Source organism: Gigantopelta aegis, chromosome 14, assembly GCF_016097555.1.
Source record: "Gigantopelta aegis isolate Gae_Host chromosome 14, Gae_host_genome, whole genome shotgun sequence".
NCBI classification, from domain to species: domain Eukaryota; kingdom Metazoa; phylum Mollusca; class Gastropoda; order Neomphalida; family Peltospiridae; genus Gigantopelta; species Gigantopelta aegis.
In genome coordinates, this window is record NC_054712.1 from 50,250,891 (window position 1) to 50,276,514 (window position 25,624).

At 34.6% G+C, this 25,624-nt stretch overlaps 1 protein-coding gene across 1 annotated transcript in view; it reads right to left on the minus strand.

Moving 5' to 3' along the window:
• LOC121389564 (splicing factor 3B subunit 3-like) overlaps nucleotides 1-21,532 on the minus strand; it is a 38,766-nt gene extending 17,234 nt beyond the window's left edge. Inside the window, exons 1-20 of the mRNA XM_041521240.1 lie at nucleotides 21,419-21,532; nucleotides 20,252-20,481; nucleotides 19,751-19,827; nucleotides 19,413-19,506; nucleotides 18,879-19,051; nucleotides 18,333-18,474; nucleotides 17,203-17,315; nucleotides 16,694-16,756; nucleotides 15,773-15,847; nucleotides 15,331-15,434; nucleotides 14,807-14,972; nucleotides 13,811-13,906; nucleotides 13,337-13,409; nucleotides 9,354-9,505; nucleotides 8,557-8,712; nucleotides 7,051-7,206; nucleotides 5,921-6,064; nucleotides 2,434-2,556; nucleotides 1,367-1,521; nucleotides 48-222 (exon numbers count right to left, since the gene is read on the minus strand). Of these exons, the coding sequence (XP_041377174.1) occupies nucleotides 48-222; nucleotides 1,367-1,521; nucleotides 2,434-2,556; nucleotides 5,921-6,064; nucleotides 7,051-7,206; nucleotides 8,557-8,712; nucleotides 9,354-9,505; nucleotides 13,337-13,409; nucleotides 13,811-13,906; nucleotides 14,807-14,972; nucleotides 15,331-15,434; nucleotides 15,773-15,847; nucleotides 16,694-16,756; nucleotides 17,203-17,315; nucleotides 18,333-18,474; nucleotides 18,879-19,051; nucleotides 19,413-19,506; nucleotides 19,751-19,827; nucleotides 20,252-20,477 (2,463 nt within the window). The 5' untranslated portion in view covers nucleotides 20,478-20,481; nucleotides 21,419-21,532. The remainder of the gene's footprint in view (nucleotides 1-47; nucleotides 223-1,366; nucleotides 1,522-2,433; nucleotides 2,557-5,920; nucleotides 6,065-7,050; nucleotides 7,207-8,556; nucleotides 8,713-9,353; nucleotides 9,506-13,336; nucleotides 13,410-13,810; nucleotides 13,907-14,806; nucleotides 14,973-15,330; nucleotides 15,435-15,772; nucleotides 15,848-16,693; nucleotides 16,757-17,202; nucleotides 17,316-18,332; nucleotides 18,475-18,878; nucleotides 19,052-19,412; nucleotides 19,507-19,750; nucleotides 19,828-20,251; nucleotides 20,482-21,418) is intronic.
• Nucleotides 21,533-25,624: the final 4,092 nt, after the last annotated feature.

Consider the following 25,624-nt stretch of genomic DNA (forward strand, 5'->3'; position numbering starts at 1 on the left):
ATAACATATGGTTAAGTTTAAGTTTTGTATGTGTTGTATTTAATTACCTCTGCCATCTGCTGTTTGCGTTGTTTCTTGGTATCCTCGGTGTACGAGTTGTAGTCAGTCTCCAGCACCACCAGGTGGTTGCTCTCGGTGTGGATGACAAATTTGCGTGGCGTGTACTGCAGAGGCCATGACACCTGGTTAAACACAGCACCCAGTTTCTCCAGAGCCAAAATCCTGCAATCAAAATCTCAACAGATCAACAAGTTGATTGTAGAGCTAATAGCACATTTACAAAGTTCAGTTCTGAAAGCTAATCTTGTAGAAAAGGAAGAAGTGAAAAGAGAGAAAGTGGTAGAAGAATAACATAAATGAAAGTATGTTTTAAGACACCAAGCAAAAAACCCCAACAACAAACCCTACTGGATATTGAGCGTCAAACGGAGGTAAGATATAAAAATGACTAAAATCACAACACTAATGAATGCATCAAATTAACTTACAAACCCCTTCCCTCCAACCATATAGAAAAAATCAAATAAAAATAAAGCTAAAAAACAAGCACAACCAATAAACAATCAACAATATTTATTTACTACCAGTTTCTTTATCCTCCTTTTAAAAGAACAATACAAGACAAAAGCAGTCTTTAAAAGATATTATGGACATGTTTATCCTTCTGACTACTGCAGGCGAGATATCTCGCCCGACATCACATCAGTCGATATACTGTACACTGTATACAGTGCATTCCCCAATTCATATTTCCCGCCGTTTTGCACACGACACTCACCGGAAACGGAAATATAATTAAAGAAAAAAGAATTTCTTTTCAAAATGGTGGTTTTTGTTTTGATTTTTTCAATTGAAAATACCTTGAAATTTTGAGTTCAAAAAGTGGTTTTCGGCAAGTATTTTCGCTTGAAAACAATGGCGGCACGTCGTGGTAATTTTCAGGGATCGATAGCTGATTGTGACAGCTAATTTGATAATAAATTTGATCGTTTTACCAACAACGAAAATGACCAAATATTGCAATATGAATCGTAGTTCGGGTTTTAAAAAAAAATTCTGGTCAGAAAGCCACTGTTATCGGGAATAATGGACATAAATACTGGACAGCTGGCCACAAATGCCCGTAAGTAAACGCAACTTTTTCGATTTTTTGCCTAATTTTAATCACCATTAGCCGATCTAAAATAATAAAAATTACAAAAAAAGACACGAAAATAATACTTACCGATTCATATATGCACTTTATTTCATGTATTTATGAAACATTTAACTGAATATATGTGAGTAAAAATTATAAACTTGTACCCACTCAACGTGGTTTTTGTTAAAAATTAATCCAGTAGTCTAAAGGTTAACAATGACATACCTCAGTGTATTTGTGGAGATGGCGACGATACCCTCTGGACACTGTTCTGAAGCAAACCCCGATGCGTATTCCAGACTCTCGTAGGACAGCGGTGTCAGATGAAATCGGCTCTGATAGGTGTAGCTCAGCCAAGTCCGGCTCGACATTGCTAGAACCTGAAAATATATTTAATTAACACTACTAAGTTCTAAATGGCAGATTCAAGTACATGAAGGTTGTCCACTTGAAAGACTATAATCAATCTACCATTTGATACATCATTCCATCCACTGAAGGTTCAAGATCCATCCTCCGAATTTCATGGCGAATACGTCCTAGACTATGAAGACAATAATTTGCTGAACATCAATTGTACAGAATTACAATTAAAATAATAATTAGACAAACATTTTATCAAAATGATCTTGATGTTACGTTTACTGAACCAACAGTATGCAGTCGATGCACTTCGTGAACAATGATACCATACAAAAGTCATTGATTAAAGAATTCATGACAAAGGACATTAGAAAAATTAAATTACCATAACACGGTCATGGGTTTGGGGGGCACACTATCTCAATAACACAATATGTGAAAAACATTCATTAAAGCAGGAAACATCTTGTTCAGTTATTGTGCTGTGATTAACTTTTAAGCTTTCAGAGATTGCTACAAAAACTTAAAATGTTAAATAGTATTTGCTTCAATTGTTATTCAATTTAATTTTTTTCAATATTCCCTGTAAAGGATTCAATTATCAAACGTTTAGTGATCTTTTACTTTTTAAATTAAGCCAGAAAAAAAAAAATATTGTTACACTTGTATAAATGTTGAATAGTGTCAGGTAAGAGGAAAAGAAGTGTGTTACAAAACTAAATATCAGGGGTGGGGATTGGTGAACTGTAAAAAAAAAGGGGAAATCTAGAGGGGTCCCGGAAATTCTTGAAATCCTAGGTTAAAATCTGTGCCATCCGACACATTTTGGAGGAAAGGATATTAAAATGCGAGAAAACGCAATGTTCCATGAGAGAAAAGCAGCTGATCCGAGGAGAATTCCCACCCCTGAAATATATGTTGATACGTACAGCCTCGGAGCCCTGCATTGATATTCTGAAGAGTTTGACCGCTCGAGATCCGATGTACCGAGTCCTCGTGTCAGAGAGATCACCTGTCACCAAGTCCAAGACAGTCCGCAACAGCACACCATTCTGATGGAAAAGAAAAGGAACATTTTGTTTAATCACATTTTAAACTACATCTATGTGGACATTTGGTATTGACAGGAAGGCATGCCATCTACTAAAAAGAAACAAGGTATCTTTTATAATCATGTACTTTCCCACAGGCAGAACAGTACATATCATGGCCTACAGTGTACCAGTCACATACAAATATTAAATAAAAATTTCAAAAGAGGTAAAGGAAAACAGTATGCAATCCTGTATCAACTAAGAAATGTAAATGTAGGTTAACTCAAGTCATTACTAAACATTCAGAAGACTTGAGATGTGCATTTAATATTTAGCTGTTAGTACAGATATTTAGCTGTTAGTACAGATCAGAATCGTAGTAATAATCACGAACAACTTCAGGTGAAACACGGATAAATGTCATCATTTCTGTACTAACAAATGTTATCCAGTTACATATATGTACATACAAGAATTGACATTGATAGTCCTCAACAACACACCATTCTGTTAGGAAAGGATAGGAAGAAACATTTAACACCTGAGCACATTTCAAACTAAGTCTGTTTGCACTGGCTGGAACGAGACAATCGGGACAATTTTTCAAAATCTTAGGTAACCAGAAGTCAGTTGAGTTTTACTTAGGTAACCGATTGTTCGATTACGTGAATATAGTTCTCGTAACCGAGGAGTTAGTCCTACCTAATCCTAGAAAACTTGCACTACAGTTCTGTGCTACAATGGTGGTTCAAATGTATTTAAAAACAAACTGATTTTCACTTTCATTACCGATATATGGTACCTTTTAATATTACAATGTAATTGCTCACCACATAACTGATTGGCGGTTCTCGTGATTTTAAAGTTATGTAACCAACATGCAAACAGAACAATGGTTCTTGTGATTTTAAAGTTGCCTAACCAACACGCAAACAGAACAATGGTTCTCATGATTTTAAAGTGGCATAACTAACACGCAAACAGAACAATGGTTCTCGTGAAATATTGTGCCCTGAACAACTATAGAGTAATAATAACACAAGACAGAAACTCCATACTGCTTAAACGACTTTACTGTCCACAAAAATGTAAATCAGGCTGCAAACTATAAAAGTAGTGGATGACAGTATAAACACGCTCATAAAACTTTAAAAACATATTATATGTCACATGCAAATATTAAATATGAATTTCAAAAGATCTAATGGAAAGCTTATGATTTGCCTTGTAACTGCAATCGTGTATCAACTAAGAAAAGTAAATGTAGGTGGACTAAACTCATTATTAAATAACATTCAGAAGACTACAGATGTGCATTTAATATTTAGATGTTGGTACAGATCAGAATCTAAGTAGTAATCACTAATAGCTTCAGGTGAAACACGGATAAATGTCATCATTTCTGTACTAACAAAAGTTATCCAGTTACATATATGTACATACAAGAATTGACATTGACAGTCCTCAACAACACACCATTCTGTTAGGAAAGGATAGGAAGAAACATTTAACACCTGAGCACATTTCAAACTAAGTCTGTTTGCACTGGCTGGAACGAGACAATCAGGGGACAATATTTCAAAATCTTAGGTAACCAGAAGTCAGTTGAGTTTTACTTAGGTAACCGATTGTTCGATTACATGAATATAGTTCTCGTAACCGAGGAGTTAGTCCTACCTAATCCTAAAACACTTGCACTACGGTTCTGTGCTACAATGATGGTTCAAATGTATTTAAAAACAAACTGATTTTCACTTTCATTACCGATATATGGTACTTTTAATGTTACAATGTAATTGCTCACCACATAACTGATTGGCGGTTCTCGTGATTTTAAAGTTATGTAACCAACGTGCAAACAGAACAATGGTTCTCATGATTTTAAAGTTGCCTAACCAACACGCAAACAGAACAATGGTTCTCGTGATTTTAAAGTGGCGTAACCAACACGCAAACAGAACAATGGTTCTCGTGAAATATTGTGCCCTGGACAACTATAGAGTAATAATAACACAAGACACAAACTCCATACTGCTTAAACGACTTTACTGTCCAAAAAATGTAAATCATTCTGCAAACTATAAAAGTAGTGGATGACAGTATAAACACGCTCATAAAACTTCAAAAACGCAAATATTAAATACGAATTTCAAAAGATCTAATGGAAAACTTATGATTTGCCTTGTAACTGCAATCCTGTATCAACTAAGAAATGTAAATGTAGGTGGACTAAACTCATTATTAAATAACATTCAGAAGACTTCAGATGTGCATTTAATATTTAGATGTTGGTACAGATCAGAATCGAAGTAATAATCACCAACAGCTTCAGGTGAAACACGGATAAATGTCATCATTTCTGTACTAACAAATGTTATCCAGTTACATACAAGAATTATGACATTGACATTTCTCAACACCACACCATTCTGTTAGGAAAGGTAAGGAACATTTAACACCTGAGCACATTTCAAACTACGTCTATATGGAGTCACATGGATATGTCAACATTTGGTCTTTACAGAAGAAAAAAACCATATAGCCAAAAAGTAACAGTATCTTTTATAATTACGCACTTTCCTACCATGTACCAGTTGTGAGGTGCTGGTTGGGTTGGGAAAGAAAACCGTGTGACCCATTCCACTTCAGGTGAACACTACTACACACACAAGTAAAGGTAAAGTTGTTTTGTTTAACGACACCACCAGAGCACATTGATTTATTAATCATCAGCTATTGGATGTCATTTTTTTAAATTCTGACAAGTCTTAGAGGAAACCCACTACATTTTTCCATTAGTAGCAAGTTATCTTTTATATGCACCATCCCATAGACAGGATAGCACATACCACAGCCTTTTATATACTAGTCGTGGTGCACTAGCTGGAATGAGACAACTACAGAGTAATAATAACACAAGTCACAACTGCATACTGCTCAAATGACTTTACTGGCAAAAATATAAATCATGTTGCAAACTATGCAAGTAGTGGACAAGAGATTTTGTGAACAGTATAAATACTCACAAAATTCAAAACCTATTATATGTCACATACAAATATTAAATACAAATTTAATAAGATATAATGGAAAACTTATGATTTGCCTTGCGACCACAAGTATGCCCCCTAAGTATGCAATCCTGTATCAACTATGGATTGTAAATGTAGGTGGACTAAAATCATTACTAAATGACGTTCTTTTAATATTCAGATGTTAGTACAGATCAGAATCGTAGTAATAATCACAAACAACTTCAGGTGAAACACGGATAAATGTCATCATTTCCATACTAACAAAGTTTTAAAGTTACATACAAAAATTATCTCATAAAAAATTTCGACTTGTGACCATGGATCCCCATTTATGCAATAGTACTCACCTGAAGGCCAATGTTCAGATACAACCCTCCTTGTGAACCTGGCTCCCCTGTTTCTTCTTTAGATTCTGATCCACCCATTTCAATAATACACAGTGATTCCGGTGGAGCTGGGAGAGCCTGCATACTTAGTGGAGAAAGACAATCCTGAAATACAAAATATTAATTAGAGAACAAACAAACAACTTCATAAGTTAGTTAGAGATTTCTTTTAATTTCTGCAATACTTGAGAAAGATACCACAGCCAGATCAATTGTTATTAAAAAAACCATACTGGGTTATGCGACGCAGTCCGAGAACTAATTTATTGCAGATTAGATTTTCTGTAAAAAAAAAAATTATTATTTCAATACAGTGTATATTTGTGGGAATCACCATTCTAACATATGCATTATAATATAACAATGCTGTAATCAGTTGGTAGCATATGCACATCAGTACACCAAGTTATAATCACAACATTTCAGGTGAAACACGGATAAGAAACATCATGTCTACAATAGAGTACATAAACTACATCAAAAGTCTTGCATATTATTCTCAAGTACCCATAAAAAATTAAATTCTGAAACGATCTTTTAAAAAAGTTGAAAAAATATTATCAAATAAAGTTGTATTGTCAGCATGTCTAATTAAATCCAGTCTATTTGAAAACTGTTTTTCACGCACAAAAGACAAAAAGCTAAAAGATCAATCCCTGCCATGCACCTTTATCGAAAGAAAGAAAGAAAGAAAGGTTTTATTTAACGACGCACTGAACACATTTTATTTATGGTTATATGGCGTCAGACATATGGTTAAGGACCACACAGATTTTGAGAGAAAACTCGCTGTCGCCACTACATGGGCTACTCTTCCGATTAGCAGCAAGGGATCTTTTATTAGCGCTTCCCACAGGCAGGATAGCACAAACCATGGCCTTTGTTGAACCAGTTATGGATCACTGGTCGGTGCAAGTGGTTTACACCTACCCATTGAGCCTTGCAGAGCACTCACTCAGGGTTTGGAGTCGGTATCCGGATTAAAAATCCCATGCCTCGACTAGGATCCAAACCCAGTACCTACCAGCCTGTAGACCGATGGCCTACCACGACGCCAACCGAGGCTGGTCGCACCTTTATCGAAGACTTACGGTAGGATCAAGGGAGATAATTCTGACTGTGTTGTCAGACAATCCGACTGCCAGGAAGCGAGACCTCTGCTCTCCGGTGGGGACTCGACCCAGTGCCATACACACGACGTCACCAGACATCTCCTTACGTTCAGTGTACTCATTCAGCTGGCCAGTCTACAAACAAACATTTCACATTATACATATTTACATTCTTGAAAATTCTGAGTCTCATGCTGTTCTTAAAGTTATAAACTGTAGATATCAATAATGATATCTTAACAATATTCAAGGCAAGCTCAAGATCCTTCTTGAAATGCTAGACAACCAATCATATGAAACTTAAATGAATGTTATTTAAAAATGTACTGCCGTGAGGACATAATGAATGTGATTTTAAATGAATAGTTTAAAAAACAAACAAGTTATGTAGTAAATATAAGTACGCAGATCAGAAAGCCAAGTTGTAAGCACGTCATGTCTGCATAGACACAAATTTTCAAATGTTAAGTTATTTAAAAATATACTGCAAGGTGATAAATTCTGCAAGACTTGAGGTGAACGCAAATGATCCATTACCTTTTCTGGTGAAGACTTATGTGGGTATATCTAAATGTACATTTGACACGATTTTGAAGACAAATTGACATTAACAATTTAATTAAGGGCACATTATATAAGGGTACAATGAAAGGTTATCACTTTTAAAATTGGAATATTTTTTCTAAGTCAAAGTAGACTTTTTTTTGCTTAGTAACATTCTTATTTTTGTTTTTTTCTAACTCATAAAAATTAAAATATATGCAATGGTTCTAAAACTACTTAACACACAAGTCTTGGTTTCAACATACTACCGTGAAAAATAAACGTGATACATGTTTACATAGAATAGTTTTAAAAACAAACAAGTTATGTAATTAAGTACGAGTACGCAGATCAGAAAGCCAAGTTGTAATCACAGGTTATCAGGTGAAACACGGACAAGATACATCATGTCTGCATACTATACAGCTGATATCAGATTCAATACAATCCCCGGCATCATACATTTTATTCAATGATCATTTTCAGGGCAAAATTACTCAACAAAATTGATTGTATCATTGCAATTTCAAATGCAGTGCTAACTGCAGTGTGTTCATTAAATTAGAAAATAGGAATTTGCTCGAGAAAGGAAGATGGTTATATATCCCGACTGCAATGATGTGCAAGTTAAGGTATTATACCTGAACTTGCACATCATTATATTAAAAAGCAGCAGCAGCAGTGACTAAAAATGGTCACCTACTGCATAACTAATGAAAATTCTGCACATTCCGGGTTGGGTTTTTGGCTATCCTGAGGCGGAACCCTGGACGGACATGCTCGAAACCTCTGTGGTATATGAGCATGATTAAACGTCTCACACACAGACACACACTCACGTGAAATAAATTTTCATGGCACTGGCTATATATATATATATATATACACATATATAAAAAAAATATATATATATATAACAAGAGACGAAGCTGCGGAACATACTGGGTCCATCTCGAAGTAGACAAGTTCTCCGCCAGTGAGGGCGATAACAACCTGTCGCTGATTGACAGCACACTTCACGATGTTCTTCTTTCCCGGGGTTTTCCACTCATTCACACGCTTGTCAGCTCTGATATGACGAATACCATCTGGATAAATCTAAGTATACAGAAAAACAAAAATCAGAATGCAGTCAGATGAACGAACATGGCAAATTTAGCAAAATGTCAAGAATTGTGTTATTCATTTTTCAAACAGAAAAATAAATAGCAAACATACACAGAGAATCTTAGGTATGGTAAATAATCTCTTTACTGTATCAAATATTAATGTATATATTCTAGATTAGACAAAAATGTGCATGGTAATTTATGCAAACAGAAGAAAAACTTTCAAATATTTAAATAAAACTAAGCTCATTTCCTTTTTGTGCAGCAAGCAGTTAAATCATATCTTATCCAATTTAAAATTTAAAAATAGGGGTTGCCTTCTATACCCTATTTAAAGGGGTTTTTTTTAACAACACTACCGCACATTCATTTATCCATTGGCTATTGGATGTCAAACATTTGGTAATTTTCATATCGTCAAGAGAGAAAACATGCAACATTCTTCTATTAATAGCAAGTGATCTTTTATATGCGCCATCTCAGACAGGATAGCACATACCATGGCCTATGATATATCAGTTGTGGTGCACTGGTGGGGATCAGAATCTATGGACTATTTTGTCTCGGGAAGAAAGACTACTTTTCTGTCTTAATTTTTCCATTCGAATTTTACATGTTAAAGCTTCTTACCTGTACCAGAGCATCATCTCCCAACTGAGAACACGAGATGGTGGGCGTGGTTCCTAAGAATCCGGAATCCGTGACTTCCTCAACGGTTTCTCCGATGGACAGCACAAGGGTGGCGTTCACGAAGGACACGATGATGTACGAGTCGTAGTCGTCTGAAAATAGACAAGAGGTCTGGCTAGCAACTCAAACCTCACAGCACAGACACACACACAGGTAGTGCTTCAAGTAACAAGACTGACCATGAAAATGCATTAATAAGAGCCAGATGTTCACCTAAGACTAAGATACTAAAAAAATAAAATTCCCCTACAACCAATGACTAAAACACGTAAAAACATTAAAATTCCCCCATGCCTGTGGATTATTATCCTATCCTGTAGAATGTCATTAGGGAACATTTTGTTTTTAAAACTTTGATTAGCAACTGTTGGTGATCTGTTGAAAATTGAATAGCTACTACTATTTAACGTTTTAGAATTGTGTAGCAATCTCTGAATTTTGTGTGGTGAATCACGACACGATACTTAACAAAATGTTCCCTGCTTATGTTTTGATATGATGGCGATTACAAACTTATTTTGGAGGTTTATAATCTTTCAATACAAATTTATGGACCTATTTTGATGAATTTCTTCTTTACCATGCAGAATCACTTTAATTTGTTAATTAAACTCAATTTCAAATTCAAACTACACAAGATGATATTCCAAATTCTTATGTATTGTCTGCCCTTAAACATCTCCTGATCCCTTAAAATGCTTAGTACCAGTCTACATTAGACTAAAATTGAGCACTTCTACATTTGTCGGAAAGCAATTTTCTAAATTATTTGCCATCGTCTTTGGCAACCTTTAAAATCAAGCCTGGTGACCTTCACAATTTGATCATGGATGTTGCAGAATTTAAAAAAAGAATTAGAAAAAATAGAAAGAAAAAAATATTCATATAGAATGGTGCACAAAAATTAATATTCCAAATAAAAATCTGTCCCAGGTCAGGTTACTGGTCATGCAAGAGATCGGACCTGGTACAGATGTGCCCGAAACCTCTGTGGTATTGAGGCACGATAATAGTTCCATGCCTGTGTCTAATAAAAACTACTGCCCAACAATTCCTCATTATACCATTACATCTAAAGCGACTTTAATAAACTCTTTACTTTCTCTTTTTTTTTCAAAATCAAACACTATCCCGAAACCTTAAACTCTTAGCCGATGAAACACTTTTGGAAAACCCCTCCCCACCAACCCTCCATCCATTTAGAATTCTATTTCAATTTATTTCTGATGTTCTAGCATCTTGTCTGTTTTTTTCTGTGATCATGGCTTTGTGATCAAGTTGCGAGCCATGAAACTTGACGAGTGCACCAACCTCAAACAATGTCCGTGGGAGTCCAAGCAGCTCCTGAAAAGAAGAACATAGGCTGGGTTGGGTTTTGACCATACCACCAGCCTGTGTTGATTAGTGCCTTCATCAAACAGAAAAAACCTGAGCCAAAGTCATCAAACAAAACACAGATGGATGAAAACAAGACACTCCACCCCTACCTCTAAGTAGTAAAGGAATGGCATAAGAATTTAGTTGGAAGTTAACATGTTGAACTCTGTTGCTTTTTCGACACTTGGTCTAGTGTGTAAATGGAAACCTACTTCTATACAAAGTAGGTTTTTTTTTAATGTGCTTTCTCAAACAGCAAAGCCCAAGGACTGTGGTGGGTGGGTTGGGGGAAGCGGGACCTACCACACTTTGGACAAGAACTTTTCCACTAAGCTGATCTTGCCCCATACTGAATTGGAAATCTAAAGACAAAATTATCACAGAAAACGGAGCTGGAGGAAGTAAATACTCTTCAACAAAGCATCTGCTGTATGTACACTCTCAATCATCACCAGTTAATTAGTTTCTTAAATGATATTTTGAATTAAATACCTAATTCATATTCATGATTTCTTTGGGATAAACTCAAGCAGAGTTCGACAAATCCGCTAGCCCGACGCCCGTGGCTAGTGGTTTTTAAGTTCGGGCTAGTGAGAACAGCCAAACCACTAGCCCGCAGGGCTAGTGGTTTCCACCCCCCTCCTTATCGCTCGATCGTGTTTTTTTGGTGGTTTTTTATTTTTCTCTCGGCTGAAATTTCGTTTAATAAATTTGATTGTGACGTTTGTCATCGAATAATATCAACAACGCAATCAGTATATAATGATAATCCACTTGAACTAGGTCTGCAAACTGCAGTAACATGCTATCTCTACATCGCCACAGTTACAGCATGCATTGTTTACTTTTCCCTTTCAAGTTTCTGGCACAGGAAATAAGTTTAATGACATGCGTGTTTTGATTGGTTGGACACGTCACGTGGTAGTTAATCTCGCACATATGAACTTGGAAATCTCGCACTTAAGAACTTGGAAATCACCAATTGCGACGACAGGTTAATCTCAATCAAGTAAACCCCGGTCATGCTTTGAATTTCAGTGTTTGTTTTATTTACCTGTTGTTTTCTAATTTTACACTTCGCTGACATGTGGTTATCGGCAATCAGGAAAACAATTTACTTTAATGGTAACGCACATGCAATGACTCTGCTTGACCTATTTGTGTATCGGTCTGGATAATGCGTCACAGCTGCCGATACAAGATGATACCTTTTTTGTTCATCAATTAACAACGGATTAGATGTTGCCGTTATATTCTTTTGATATCGGTCTGACACGGGATAATGCCCAGTATTTGAGCAATTGGCATCACCGTTCCTGGCGACATAAATAGTAGGGCCCTAAATGTATAACCTACTACCGAATACACTGAACCATCTATTACCGTGTGTCACACTGTCGTACCCTCATTTAAATTTAATTATTTTGATAGGGGGTTTAGATATCAACCATGAGTTTGCTCAATTATTTTTTCCCTGGGGGAGGGCAAACGCGAAAACCGATGGATCACACTTGACAAAAAACCAAACGTACAACACGACAAAAAACTGAAAGTTACAACATGATTTAAATGTTTGTTTTATTTTACTGTTATACTCGTAAATGTGTAATGTTACAATTTTTTTTATAAAAATCCAGTTATAATTGATCAGGAATTTGGGCTAGTGCTTTATCTTGGTGGGCTAGTGGTTTTCACAAACCCACTAGCCCTGTGGCTAGTGACTTTTCAAAATATTTGTCATACTCTGACTCAAGACATGTCACCAAAATTGCCAGTCTGGTTTGCAGAACATTATTATTTTTAAAAAGGGTTTCCTTGGCCATATCACAATAAAAATATTGTTCCATTAAGCATGTAAATATTATTAACCCTTTCTAGAAGATATTGACCACAGACGCCCTGTACTCTCCAAACAATGTTTGCCACAGATGGTTCGTGCATTTAGTATACAATTTACATACCTAGCTTTTATAGTTATATTCCATCATAAAAATATAACATAAAAAAGTTTTGTTTTGTATATGTAGTGAAACATTTGAGGGGTTTTTTTTGCAAACGACTTGTTAACATTACTAAACACAGCAAGTACACCATAGTGTACAGACAATTGTATCCACAAATTTTGATTGGTTTGTTCAGCAGCTATTAATTAATTATATTCAAGTGAAAAATTCAGTAAATGTGAATTCGGAGTGGAGCAGACTCTTTTTACATGCTCATATACCACTAAGGTTTCGAGCATGTCTGTCCCAGGTCCCATCCCTGTTAATTCGGATTGTGCTAAAGACTTGTGAAACAGTAAAAAGTTCAGAATCTGAAAATAAACTCAGTTTGGCCAAGCTCATACCTTGTAACTTATCTCAAACAACTTGCAGAAAATTCTAGTTTCAACATGAAACATCCCCAAAATACTAATTAAACACGGATCCAGTACAGCATGCTTGAACCTGCATTGATATTATCACAAAATTATATTGTACATGATTATCATCGATTTAAGAAGTAAAATATGATGACAATCTATTTTTTAAGTTAAGAAATCTCACCATCAGTTCTTTTCTTCACTGTCCATACTGCGTTGGGGTTACCGGGCAGCTCGGACACAGCCATCTCAGAAACCTGTCAAAATAACATGTTTAGATGATAAACAACAACAAATCTCTCCACCAAATACCAAAACCCACAGGGAAACAGATACAGGGTTTTAACATTTAAATTTGATGTGTTACCCATTTCAGGTCATGTCATATAAACAGGGATGTGATATCAAATATTTAAAATGAGAAGCTAAAACGTGAGAAAAAAACCTCTATACCATAGTTAAACTTCAGATCAGTCAACGAAAACTATTTTCGGCACACATACAATTTTTTTTTTATTAAGAATAATTTTAAAAAATACAAAAGTTGAAAATTCACATTCTGGTATAAAAGATGACTTTATAAACATTTCAAAATCATGAAATTTTGTTCACAAGATAAAAAATGTCATGCAAATGGAGGAAGGTCTGCAATGTTTACCTCCAGCCCATGTCTCAAAATTCTCAGTGAAGATCTGGGGCCACGCCCACATAGTGTGTAAATCTGGGGCGTGTCTTCATTTGCCAAGTCAGCAATCTGCAAAAAATACAGATAGAATTCCAACAACTGTAATTTAAATTGGAAAAAAAGGGACACATTATCAAATTAGAAAAGCAAATTAAAATGCTAAGATATTTTCTCCAACTTTAGTTATTGGTAAATGTTCAAGAAACCAGTTTTCACCAGATCAACAAGAGGCTTTTACATGCATTTAGCTACAAATTGTCATGTGTTAAGTTTTTGTAATACCAGCCACCGTAACTTGCTCCATGTCACCAATAGTTGCATCCATAGATGTCCATCCTAATGCATGTTAAAAAAAAATTCTTCAAAAATTAAAATTAAAAAACTAAGTTCAATTAAATTGAATTACATTTTTAATGGAACTCAAAACCAAGTTTCACTAACGTAAGACATACAGTTTGTGAGAAGTGGAAATAAAATGTAAAAGCATATAAAGAAAAACAAAAAAAGAAAAGGAAACCAAAGAGCAATGGTTTAACTGATATAACCCACAGGGCTTCTAGATTATGGTAGCCCCACTCACATGGCTAGTGATATTCAATGTTGGGCTAGTAAATAACTACTATGGCCATGCCCGAAGGCTAGTGAAAGAAAAAGAAGTCAAATGTTGCAGTTACGTTGATTTTGTAAATATAAATATCCTGCCTCAACCACCCCGTTTCCAAGTCCTATCTCCCCCTTTTGGGCGACATATCTGGTTATTACTGTTATTTAGTAAAATTTTATTAACTTTCAAGTAGGGCTAGTGAATTTTTAATCGTGGCTAGTACATTTTTAAAATCACTGATCCCATGACTAGTGGATTTTATAAAAATTCTAGAAGCCCTGAACCAAGTCTTAACAACAGGCACCCACAGCACTGCAGATGAATGATCTAACACCTAATACAAGTTATGTTCTATTACTAGTTACCTGTGTGTACATAATGGGAGACAAGCTGTCCATTTCATCTACAGACACTAGGTTCTTCAGTGGTCGCGGCGCAAACAGGAAAGTATCTCCCTCCTCTAAGGGCAGAGCACTGCTGAAATACGGCTCCCCATCATCGTCTCCAAGGTGAGCTATCTGATACAGGTTACTGAAATAGAGTAATTGTCATCTTTAGTTTTAAAAAATCTCATGTCATTTTAAAAAGTAACTGAACATCTTTAATGCTTGCTTAGTTATTCAGTAAAATCCATCTTTTTTTTTAATCAGATAAGAGAATTATCGCTCAAAAGATATATTCCACAATGTGATATAGAAAACATTTAATGAGTATCTCTACTACACACAAAAATCACCCCTGATATTACCGTTTATTAAAAAAAAAGTTTTTATAATGGTCACGACAGTATGGTAGTTATCAGAGCCATGGACAATGATTTGACAAAATGTATGTCTATAGATTTATAAGATATTAGAAAGTGACTGCCTGGGGTAATGTTCCAACTCACTGGTTTCCGAACTCAGCAGCTAGGAACAAGAATCCAGACTTGAGAACACACATACTGACAGCCACAGGAACAGTGTCAAAATATTTCAGTCGAATCTCGGTCACCTGGAAACACAAACAACACTACTGTCAAGTTTGAAAAAAAAACATAGGTTCATATATAAATATATGCATTATTTTGTTAAAAAAAAATATTATTAAAAAATCATGCATATCCATATCCAATATTCTTTCATTAGAACAAACAAATTTTGGGGATATTTTACAAGCTTTAAAATATTTGTTACAAAGCTAATCAGTTCACTCTCTTGGAGTCAGTTGGAAGAAGATGGTGCAAGTGGAATATTGAGATCACCCCACATCAACCATCATTCTACCTTTATTATCAACCATTCAGTTATGAATATGATTCAAATTTTACTCCCACATATAAGAATACTCACCATGTCTTCGTCAGTTTCTAATGTAATTTTGAAGATATCTCCTTGTTCTGTTTGTGCCAAGAAGAAAAACATTGACTGAAACATAAATAAAATGTAAACATTTAACGAGACAATCAATGGGTTAATTATGTAAACAATGGATATATAAAAGTCTATAGTTGTGCAATATCTTTACACATTTGAACGTATTGTTACTTTTAACACATGATGTTGCCATTGCGAAGATATATTTGAAAACAAGGTTCAGTTACTCTGTGTCTTGGACTAAGGACTACTTGTAGTTAATTTAAACTTTATTAAGCAGAATCTGTTATAGTTTTCTTAGCATACTAAATTCTAGTTTAAAATCTTAATTTAACAGCAGCTATGCAGCAAATTGACGCAGTGCCCTAAGCCATATGCTCCAGCACCTGAATATTAATCAAAATCTTATGGCCAAACGGGCTGTACTTTATTTTGCATGATCATTACAAACAAACACAACTCCCTAGTTGGTTTTATTACAAAAATATGAAACTATTCACACTTATCTGAGTGGGTGCTGTTGTGTTATATTAATACACTTGTTGAAATTTGCCTTGGTGTCTTACCTTTTTGTCCATAATGCTCTAAAGAATCTCCACTGGTTAAGGTCCAATGACCGTGCCTTCTTATTTGACAAATTCGAGGCCTGCTCAGGGTTAGTTCTGGGTAAGCAGACAATTTTGCCAAATTATCTACTGAACTTCAATAACAACAGAAACCTAGTTATTTTCTAACAAAATAGCATTACATTGTAATTTTTTTAATTACCACTTGCCAATTGTTTTTAAAATTTTCAGCTGGCAAAATTTGGCGAGTGCCAGAGCTAACCTTAAAGACAAGTTCATGAGTAAGGTATGGTAAGAAACTTCACAAGCTGACAAATAGCATTATTCTTACCTTGGTTTTGTGTGTAGCACTACAAACAAATATCATTCCCCTCTCTGGATCATCAAGATCGTACTAAAACAAACAAAAAAAGAACAATATATTTACATGTACCTCTCAAGTTTTACAAACATAGAAAATAAACTTTCCCACTACCCATATATACTGAATGTTTGTAATATAAATATGGAAATACAATGCAGATAACTATGTCATGGAAATGTAATATTAAAGTAAATGTCTTCAATTCAAAATAAACAAAAAGGCTTACAGAGTGATAGGAAAGGTTTTTAAATGATTATTCAGCAGATATTAATTTAGCAAAAATGGCAGAAATAAAATGTTAAAATGTACAAACTATGTCAATAATATAGTGTGTGAAATGAAAGCAGCTTTAATGCACTTTTTGCCACCATGAATAAAAGTGACAGAATATTTCAGCAAATGAAACAGGATTGTCACGTACTAATAATTACAAGATGTGTGTGTATATTTATTGATAAGACAAACTGTATACGAACCCTTCTTCTGGGAATAGGGCATCTGATGTCTGGCTGATCACCCAGGTTTTTGTACGTCACATAGTTCTCAGAGCAAATGAGTACACCACTAGGTCCATCATTCCCTCCAGGCACTGGCAATACAAGCATTCAGTTAGTACAAGCAACAGAGTGGAAGGAAATGGTTTATTTAATGATGCACTCGACACATTTTTTATTTACGGTTATATGGCATAAGACATATGGTTAAGGACCGTTATATGGCATAAGACATATGGTTAAGGACCAGACAGATATTTAGGGAGGAAACCCGCTGTCACCACTTCATGGGCTACTCTTTTTGATTAGCAGCAAGGGATGTTTTATATGCACCATCCCACAGACAGGCTAGCACATACCACAGCCTTTGATGTACCAACCGTGGTGCACTGGCTGGAGCGAGAAATAGCCCAATGGGAGTGATGCATGTAAAATGTTAACAACTATGTCATTAAAATCCAACAACCAAAAGGAAAAACCACCCACCACCACCCTAATTTTTTTTTAGAGATTTAGGATACCAAAAATGATTTAAAAGACCACAAAAGTAAGAGCTTGAATAATGTAATAACTACCACAACATCCGTTTAAGGCAGTCTAACTACAGTTGACTTACTAAAGCCATGGCAGTGTGGACTTTGGCTATTTCTCGTTCCAGCCAGTGCACGACTGGTATATAAAGGCTGTGTTATGTACTACCCTGTCTGTGAGATGGTGCATATAAAAGATCCCTTGCTGCTAATCTAAAAGAGCAGCCCATAAAGTGCTGACAGCTGGTTTTGTCCCTCAATATCTGTGGTCCTTAACAATATGTCAGACGCCATATAACCATAAATAAAATGTGTTAGCACTGATAAATGAAACATTTCCATCCTTCATTTTCAGCCAACATTCATTACCATAAACTGTTTTCGCTAAAAATGAACTAAGTTTTTTCCTTCAGGATTAAGGCTACATGGCTAGAATTAATTTCTACATCAGAATATCAAAGTTAAAATTTAAGTGGTTTTATAACATCACTTAAGCACATAATTTGTAACTTATTTTTAACATTATCCCCTTCTTCCCTGTAACTGGCTCTGTGATAAAAACAAACAAAAAACCCAACAAACCTGATATCAGGAAGTTGGCATGCTCCTCGAGTTGTTCCGAGTACTTCCTTACGACGTGGTTAAGACCAAGATCCAACTCGTAGTAGGTCAACAGCTGCTGTGTTCGCTGTGCCGCGTCGCCAGTGTGATCGCTGTCAGACTCCTAACACACAAACGAAACAATTACTAGCTGAACACAAATATTAACCCCATACAAAGCAGCGTTCTGTTCCGTTAATTATGTTGTGGACCAAATGACATGCCGCCATTACGAAAATGGCTCAGTCCGTTAAGTGTATTTAAGCAGACATAAAATGTTAATTTGACAATATGGAAAACAGCACATAAATCAACAGGTTAATTGACATTTTTGCTTTTAATTCTATAAATAATAAAAAAAACAAAGTCTGTTGCTAACTTGCTAATAATTTTGGTTTGCTGAAGGCAATACCCAAACATATACACTGCGACAAAAAAAGAAAACAAAACCAATTATTGCTAGAAAAAAAACATTAACCAAAGGATTTTCAATTTGCAGCAAACATCATATCCCCCCACCTCAATTACCTCATAATCGATCTCCAGGCAGGCAAACGTTGGATTCTCAAAGCCGACATCGACTCCGACCATGTGGTAGACAAGTGTGTTAGATTTGTGAGCCTCCAGAGGAGACGAGATAGTCAGCCGTGCTTGAGCGTCTCGGTTCAAAATGTACACCAGTTTCTGTTTCTCTACCGCTCCTGTAAAAAAAAAAAAAGGGTGAGAATATTCAGTAAGATTGTCATACAGCTGCTGTGTATAATTTATGCTAATTATAGTCTTTAAAACTTATTGGTATTGGTGCAGGAGAACAGCAAATACAGTGAAAGTCCTCTAAGTCGAACACCCACAGGACCAAGTCTGGTTTTAAGGGGTATCCGGCCCAGATTTACAGGGATTTCATTATATAAAATTTTAGAAATAAGGTATCAACTTTTTGTCTACTTTTGTCAAGTTTCCAACCATCACAAATGAATGTAAAAGTTTAAAAAAATTAAGTGCGAAGGAACACTTTACAAGGTAGCACTAGTCAGTAACTTTAGAAGGGAAGCCTACACTCACCAACCATAACAGCTCTGCCTTTGGGATCGACAGCCAAAAACTGACCAGGTACAATACGTCGACATCCACTTTTACCAAATGTTTCTTGATGAACCTGTAATATTCAAGTGTAGTCATCAATATTCAGCACTGATCAGTAAAGCTTCCAACTAACTTTTCCTTCTCCTTGGCTAAAATCTTTAATTTTATGCAGAATTCCAATGCATTTTTACTGTTTCATCTTTGTGTATCAAAATTACTTGTAACAAAATTCAGTGAATAGTACTGATTATAGCTATGAATGAGTCACTGACTCTCATAAAATAAAAGTAAAATAATGAATAACATCAATAACCTACCTTCTCGAAGGTATTTTTAGCAGGAATATACTCAAGAATTACAATACGTCCAGAATCACTACCAACAATTATGAAGTCTGAAATGGAAAATAAAAATGATATATTTAAGGAGTGTCTGTTATGTCTCAAGTCCATCACTGTATTACAAAAAAACAAACCTAGAAGCAAACCATGCGCATAAGTGTTGTCAATTTACACTGTCAGTATTGGAAGGTGAATTTGATTTACATTGTGTACATTTGTTTCTGTAAAACTTTTATTGGTGGACAGTGTAAATATTGTAATGATGGTCATTGTCAAAATAAGGTAAGTTTACTACTTCACTTGGAGACACTTTACTCAACATTTAGAGATCACATTCTACTAGTTATGCGCAACTATTATCTATTTCATAAGAATATTCTTTGTTTGATTGTACATTCCTGTTTCGTTTAAAAACTGTTCCAAATTTTAGCATCTACCCAAAATTCAATACACAAGTACAAATAATTTTTTAAAAACCTTTTGAACCACCGGTAAGTCTGAATGGCATGATGGCTCGAATAACTCCGAACACCTCGACAGAGAGAATGGGGTAGATTTTGCCAGTGTTTGGATCATGTCGTAATAAGTCCAGGGTCTTCCCTCGAGACACCACAATCTCCTGTAATCGCGTTCCTGAGAAGTTGCCATGGATTGCAGAAACAATTCCAGTAGCCCTCTGAAGAGTTAAATTGTACAGGAACATTGTACTGAAAGGAAAGAAAAAAAGAAAATAAAATTATAAATGTTTTTCATTCTCCACAAAATTAAGGTAGTCGTATCTGAACATCTTTTGTACTAAAGTAGTGTTGGAAATAAAATATAACTAGTTTTCATCGATAATGTCTTTCATATTAAAGGGACATACCCTAGTTTTTAAACACTAACGCATATTTTTGACTATTATAACCGTTTTTGATAACTTAAATCATACTTTACTTAGATTTTATTGTTCAGATTATCAATTTCCGTACATTCGAAGTGTTTTTGGTCATCCTGGTGTTTTCAATATCACAAAATGCATTTCTCATATTTTTAAAAACGCACGTGCGTCTGAGAAGTAACAGTTATGGAGTTGAGTTTTAATCTATTTTAGAAGGTATTTCACCATTTCAAAGTCACACACACGTTTCACTCAATTGTAACTTTATCCAAATGTGTTGCAGGTTTGTAGATTAACTAAACTTAAGTGTTAATTTTCACGGGTTGAAACTAGGGTGTGTCCCTTTAAACAGACAGGTAAATATTTTATAAATTTCTATTTAATGATACTCTACCTAATTTAGCATTTACTTGTTTGGGCTCTCATTGATACACAATGATTCACTTATTTCTGGCGTGATGGATCACAGGATCAAAATAAAGTGGTTTTGGAATGCCAATCATTAGGAAAATAATAAATGTCCTCTAAAAATACAATTTAATATTACCACTCCTGCCATTTGTGTACAAATTGTGTTATGTCAATAATACATCATAATGCTCCACTTGAATTAATAAGACTAGATCCGCTTGACAAACCGATAGTGCAATGCTTTTGCCGGGAATTTCAATCCCTGCATCATTTTTCGAACTTCCTTTAAAATCAATACCTTTTAGAAAATATATATATTTGAAGGCATGTTTTAAACTTAGTTTGCAACAAACCTAATCTAAATATGCATGAGAAGTCCACGCTAATACAGATGTCATCCGATTAAATATTAGAAATACGTGCAAAATTCTGCCATTTTGTGATAGCGTCTACCGGATAAACTTCCGGTACCCAGAAGGCAATTGAATATACTTTATTCTAAACAATATATCCAATCTTCCTTAACTAGTAAATCAAAATCACAAAAGTATAAAAACTCGTATCACTATACATACATATTATATAAAAAACAGAATCCGAATTACTAATACAAAGCCGTTATATAACTACAAACAATTGTTCAAATGTAAAGCAGTTTAGCATGGTAAACGGAAAGAAAGAAACAGGAAAAAAAAGAAACAGGAAAGAAAGAAACAATTTTGGCTAGAAAAAAAAGAAACAGGAAAAAAAGAAACGGAAAGAAAGAAACAGTTTTGTTTCATACTTTGTTGACAATTTTATTCTCATATATGAATTTCTTTGTATAATTTAGGTCATAAGCACTTGGTAATGCGAATGTTGTGTCCGACTCCATGCAAAAACTGGGTACAGGCCAAAACGGAACCATTTTCTTTGGCGAAAACGGAACCATTTTTGTTGGCGAAAACGGAACCTATCATAGCTAAAACGGCACCATATATAAATATATATATAACTTATCTTATTTTTAATTTCAGGATTAGGGTTAGGGTTCAGAGCGATGAATAGGGGTTGGGGGGGGGGGGGGAATTCGGAAGTCTTTCCATTTTGATGACGTAGATTGGCCACACTGTTTATGTAATGTTACTACTAATAGGAGAAGCCACGGTGACGTCACATGTTTTGATCACGTGGTACCGCGTGAGCGCTGGTAGGCAAGAAACCAGTTGACAATACTGGCATTAGTAGTAATGAACAATCGAATGTTTTTCCGTCAATTAAATCAGTGTAGACTAGTTTTGATGAATGGTATTTTGTCATGGTAATTTCATACGTTGTTGTTAGATGCACAAGTCACTGTAGTAAGGATTATGAAATTAGTTTCATCAAATACAGTGGAAGCGAAACGTTGAACAGTTAAAGCTGACAACAATCAACTTTGCCCATCCCACAACGGAGATCGTCATTTTATACAAGGTTTGTTGTATGTTATTCATTCGTAATACTAATACACGTCAGTATTTATTGAAATGAAAATTGAAAAGATAATAAAAAAAAAAATAATAATAATAAAAGCCCCCACCAAACTGACATGGAAACAAAGTTACCCTGTGAACAGTAGGCCTACCCAGTCAATCGACAAACAACGTTTTATGTAACTTTTTGTTTGTATTGACAGATCCATTATAGTGGGTAAAACAAAAATCTGAATATATTTTATATTGTATTATGCCATAAAATATGTAGGTGGCTGGAGTATTTATATTTTTTAATTAAATAACAGGGAGCTGTGTGTGTGTACGTGTGTGTGTGTGTGCAATCAAGCATATATATATTGTTTCATATGAAAATGGTTGTGAAATATTTCCATTTATTAATTATATTATATGTTAATTATAATGTTTTACTTTTTTTATTGAAGAAGTGATCCACAGGTGTATTTGTAATGTGTAAGTTGATTTTTTAATAATAAAATAAAAGGTATAAACATTTCAGGGTGGGATATCAGGTGTATGAAATCATTTGTTTGGGATTAAAAATAAATAAATACTAATAATAAAACTGGATATTGATCCACAAGTTGGTGATAGCCATTATATTTTATTTAAAACATAAATTATGTTACATGCATTTATTATATAAGTTATCTGAATTTGTTTGCAGGAAATAAAGAAAGAAAAGGGGAGCTGATTGTATTTATAAGTATTATTGTAATCAGTGACAGATGTCAATATGTCTTCACAAATACATTTATGTGTATTCAAATATTTCAATAATATTCAATATACACAATATAAAACTTTCATACTTATATATCATAGAAAATTTACCAATTTTCTTATTTTTTTTTCCTAGGTATCAGTGATCCCTGTTTATGGACAAAAAGAGAACTGGCAACTCTTGGATGAAAAATGGGCCTTTCACGATGAATTAAGGGCGTTTAAGTTTTAGGGTGAATTAAGGGATGCTAAGGAGAACACTGGTATCAGATTCAGCGATTCTTTTCTACAGTATCTCATGTTTCTGTGCATAAGAGGGATACCAGAACTTTTTTCACTGACTTTCCAAAACTACCATGTGCAATATTATTGGGGCTATTCAGTATGTGATGATGACATTGATAACACACTGACTTTCCAAACTACCATATGCAATATTATTGGGGCTATTCAGTATGTGATGATGACATTGATAACACACTGACTTTCCAAACTACCATATGCAATATGATTGGGGCTATTCAGTATGTGATGATGACATTGATAACACTTGGATTTAATCTTTTTTTACCAGGATCTCGATTTTCTAATAAAAACAGACTTTACAAAATCAATAAAATTATATCGAGAAACAGTAGACAACACATATTTATTATTTTCTTTTTCTATTATCATTATAAACCAATGATCAAATGATATTTGCATTGTGTTAATGTGTGTCTTACATTAAAACATTGTATTGTTACCATTTTTACAGTAATTTGTTGTTTTAACTGGTTTATTAATCAGGTTGAAAGTGATAGCCTTTGAAACTGTGCCTCTTGTCAAAGGTAACTGACACTGTTTTAGATTTGAAAGGAAGGAATCTTTTATTTAACAATGCACTCAAGTCATTTTAATTACGGATATATAGAGTCGGACATGTTTAGGGATCACACAGATAATATTAGGGAGGAAAACCTGCTGCTGTCACATAATGGATTACTCTTTCCGATTAACAATAAGGGATCTTTTATATGCATCAGCCCACAGACAGGATAATAAATAGTGTAGCATTTGTTACACCAGTTGTAGAGCACTGGCTGGAATGAGAAATAGCCCTATAGGACCACCAACAGGAATCAATCCTAGATCGACTGCATATTAAACTATGTCCTGGCCTGCATGGGATTAGGTGATTAAAATATTAATGGCAATTTTTATGTATATATATATAAAAAAATAATGCTACAAAATGTTCTGAAGATGGAACCACAAAGGTGAGGGACCAAGTAACTTTGAGATGTATCCGGTTTAAAAGGCTAAGTTCTGTACTAATATTTAAAAAGGGATGCTGTAGCTAGAGGGAGCAATGTATGTGTGGTCATGGAACATGTATGGAAACTAAATTTAGGTTCCTCCATTTTAATACAATGTGTTAATATGTATCCGATATCAGCAAGTTTAAGGAATAAAAAAGGACTTGATAAAATTAATAGTTTTAAAGTTTTTGTAAAGTTTTCTAATAAGATACTTGCTTAAATTTATTGTTGATGAAAAGCCTTACAAATGAACCAGTAGACAAGTCTGATGTGTTATATATATATATAACTACTGTCTATATATTGTCTACTGGTTGTTCATTTGTAACAAATGTTCATATATATATATATATATATATATATATGTATGTGTATCTATATGTACATATATATGTATATGTATATATACATATATGCATATATATATATATATACATATATGCATATATATATATATATATATATATATATATATATATATATATATATATATATATATATATATATATATATATGGGTTATTTAAAATTGTTAAAAGAAATAATTTCCTTTAACAAAGTGTAGGCCAATTATTTCTTTTAAACAGTTTTAAATAAAAAATATAGGCCTACTCGTTTTATTTTATTATTTTTATTTGTGTGTGCGCGCGCTCGTTTGTAATGCTTTACTTGAAATATGGACCAGACGCTTTAAAAATACATGGACTAAAAATATTTATTCAGGTGAAAAGAAAAAAGAAAAAAAAGGAAGTTTGCTATAGTTTTTGAACTCGGTCAATCGTCAAATTGTATGGGTGGAAAGAGTACATGTAGCTATGTAGAATAGCGTTCCCGTGCTACAAGCGGTAATTTAAGCACGTGTTGGCCATTCTTTGCTATTCACGCTACGCTAGTTCGCTTTGTTACTAATGGCCATTATGATAGACTTCTGCCTACCAGATGCGCGCGCATGCTGATACGTGACGTCACTTCCCTAAACACATGGCTTCTCCTATATTAATAGATTATAACGTGATGTAAATACGTAAATTAAGAGCACCAAGTGCATTACTACCCCATTC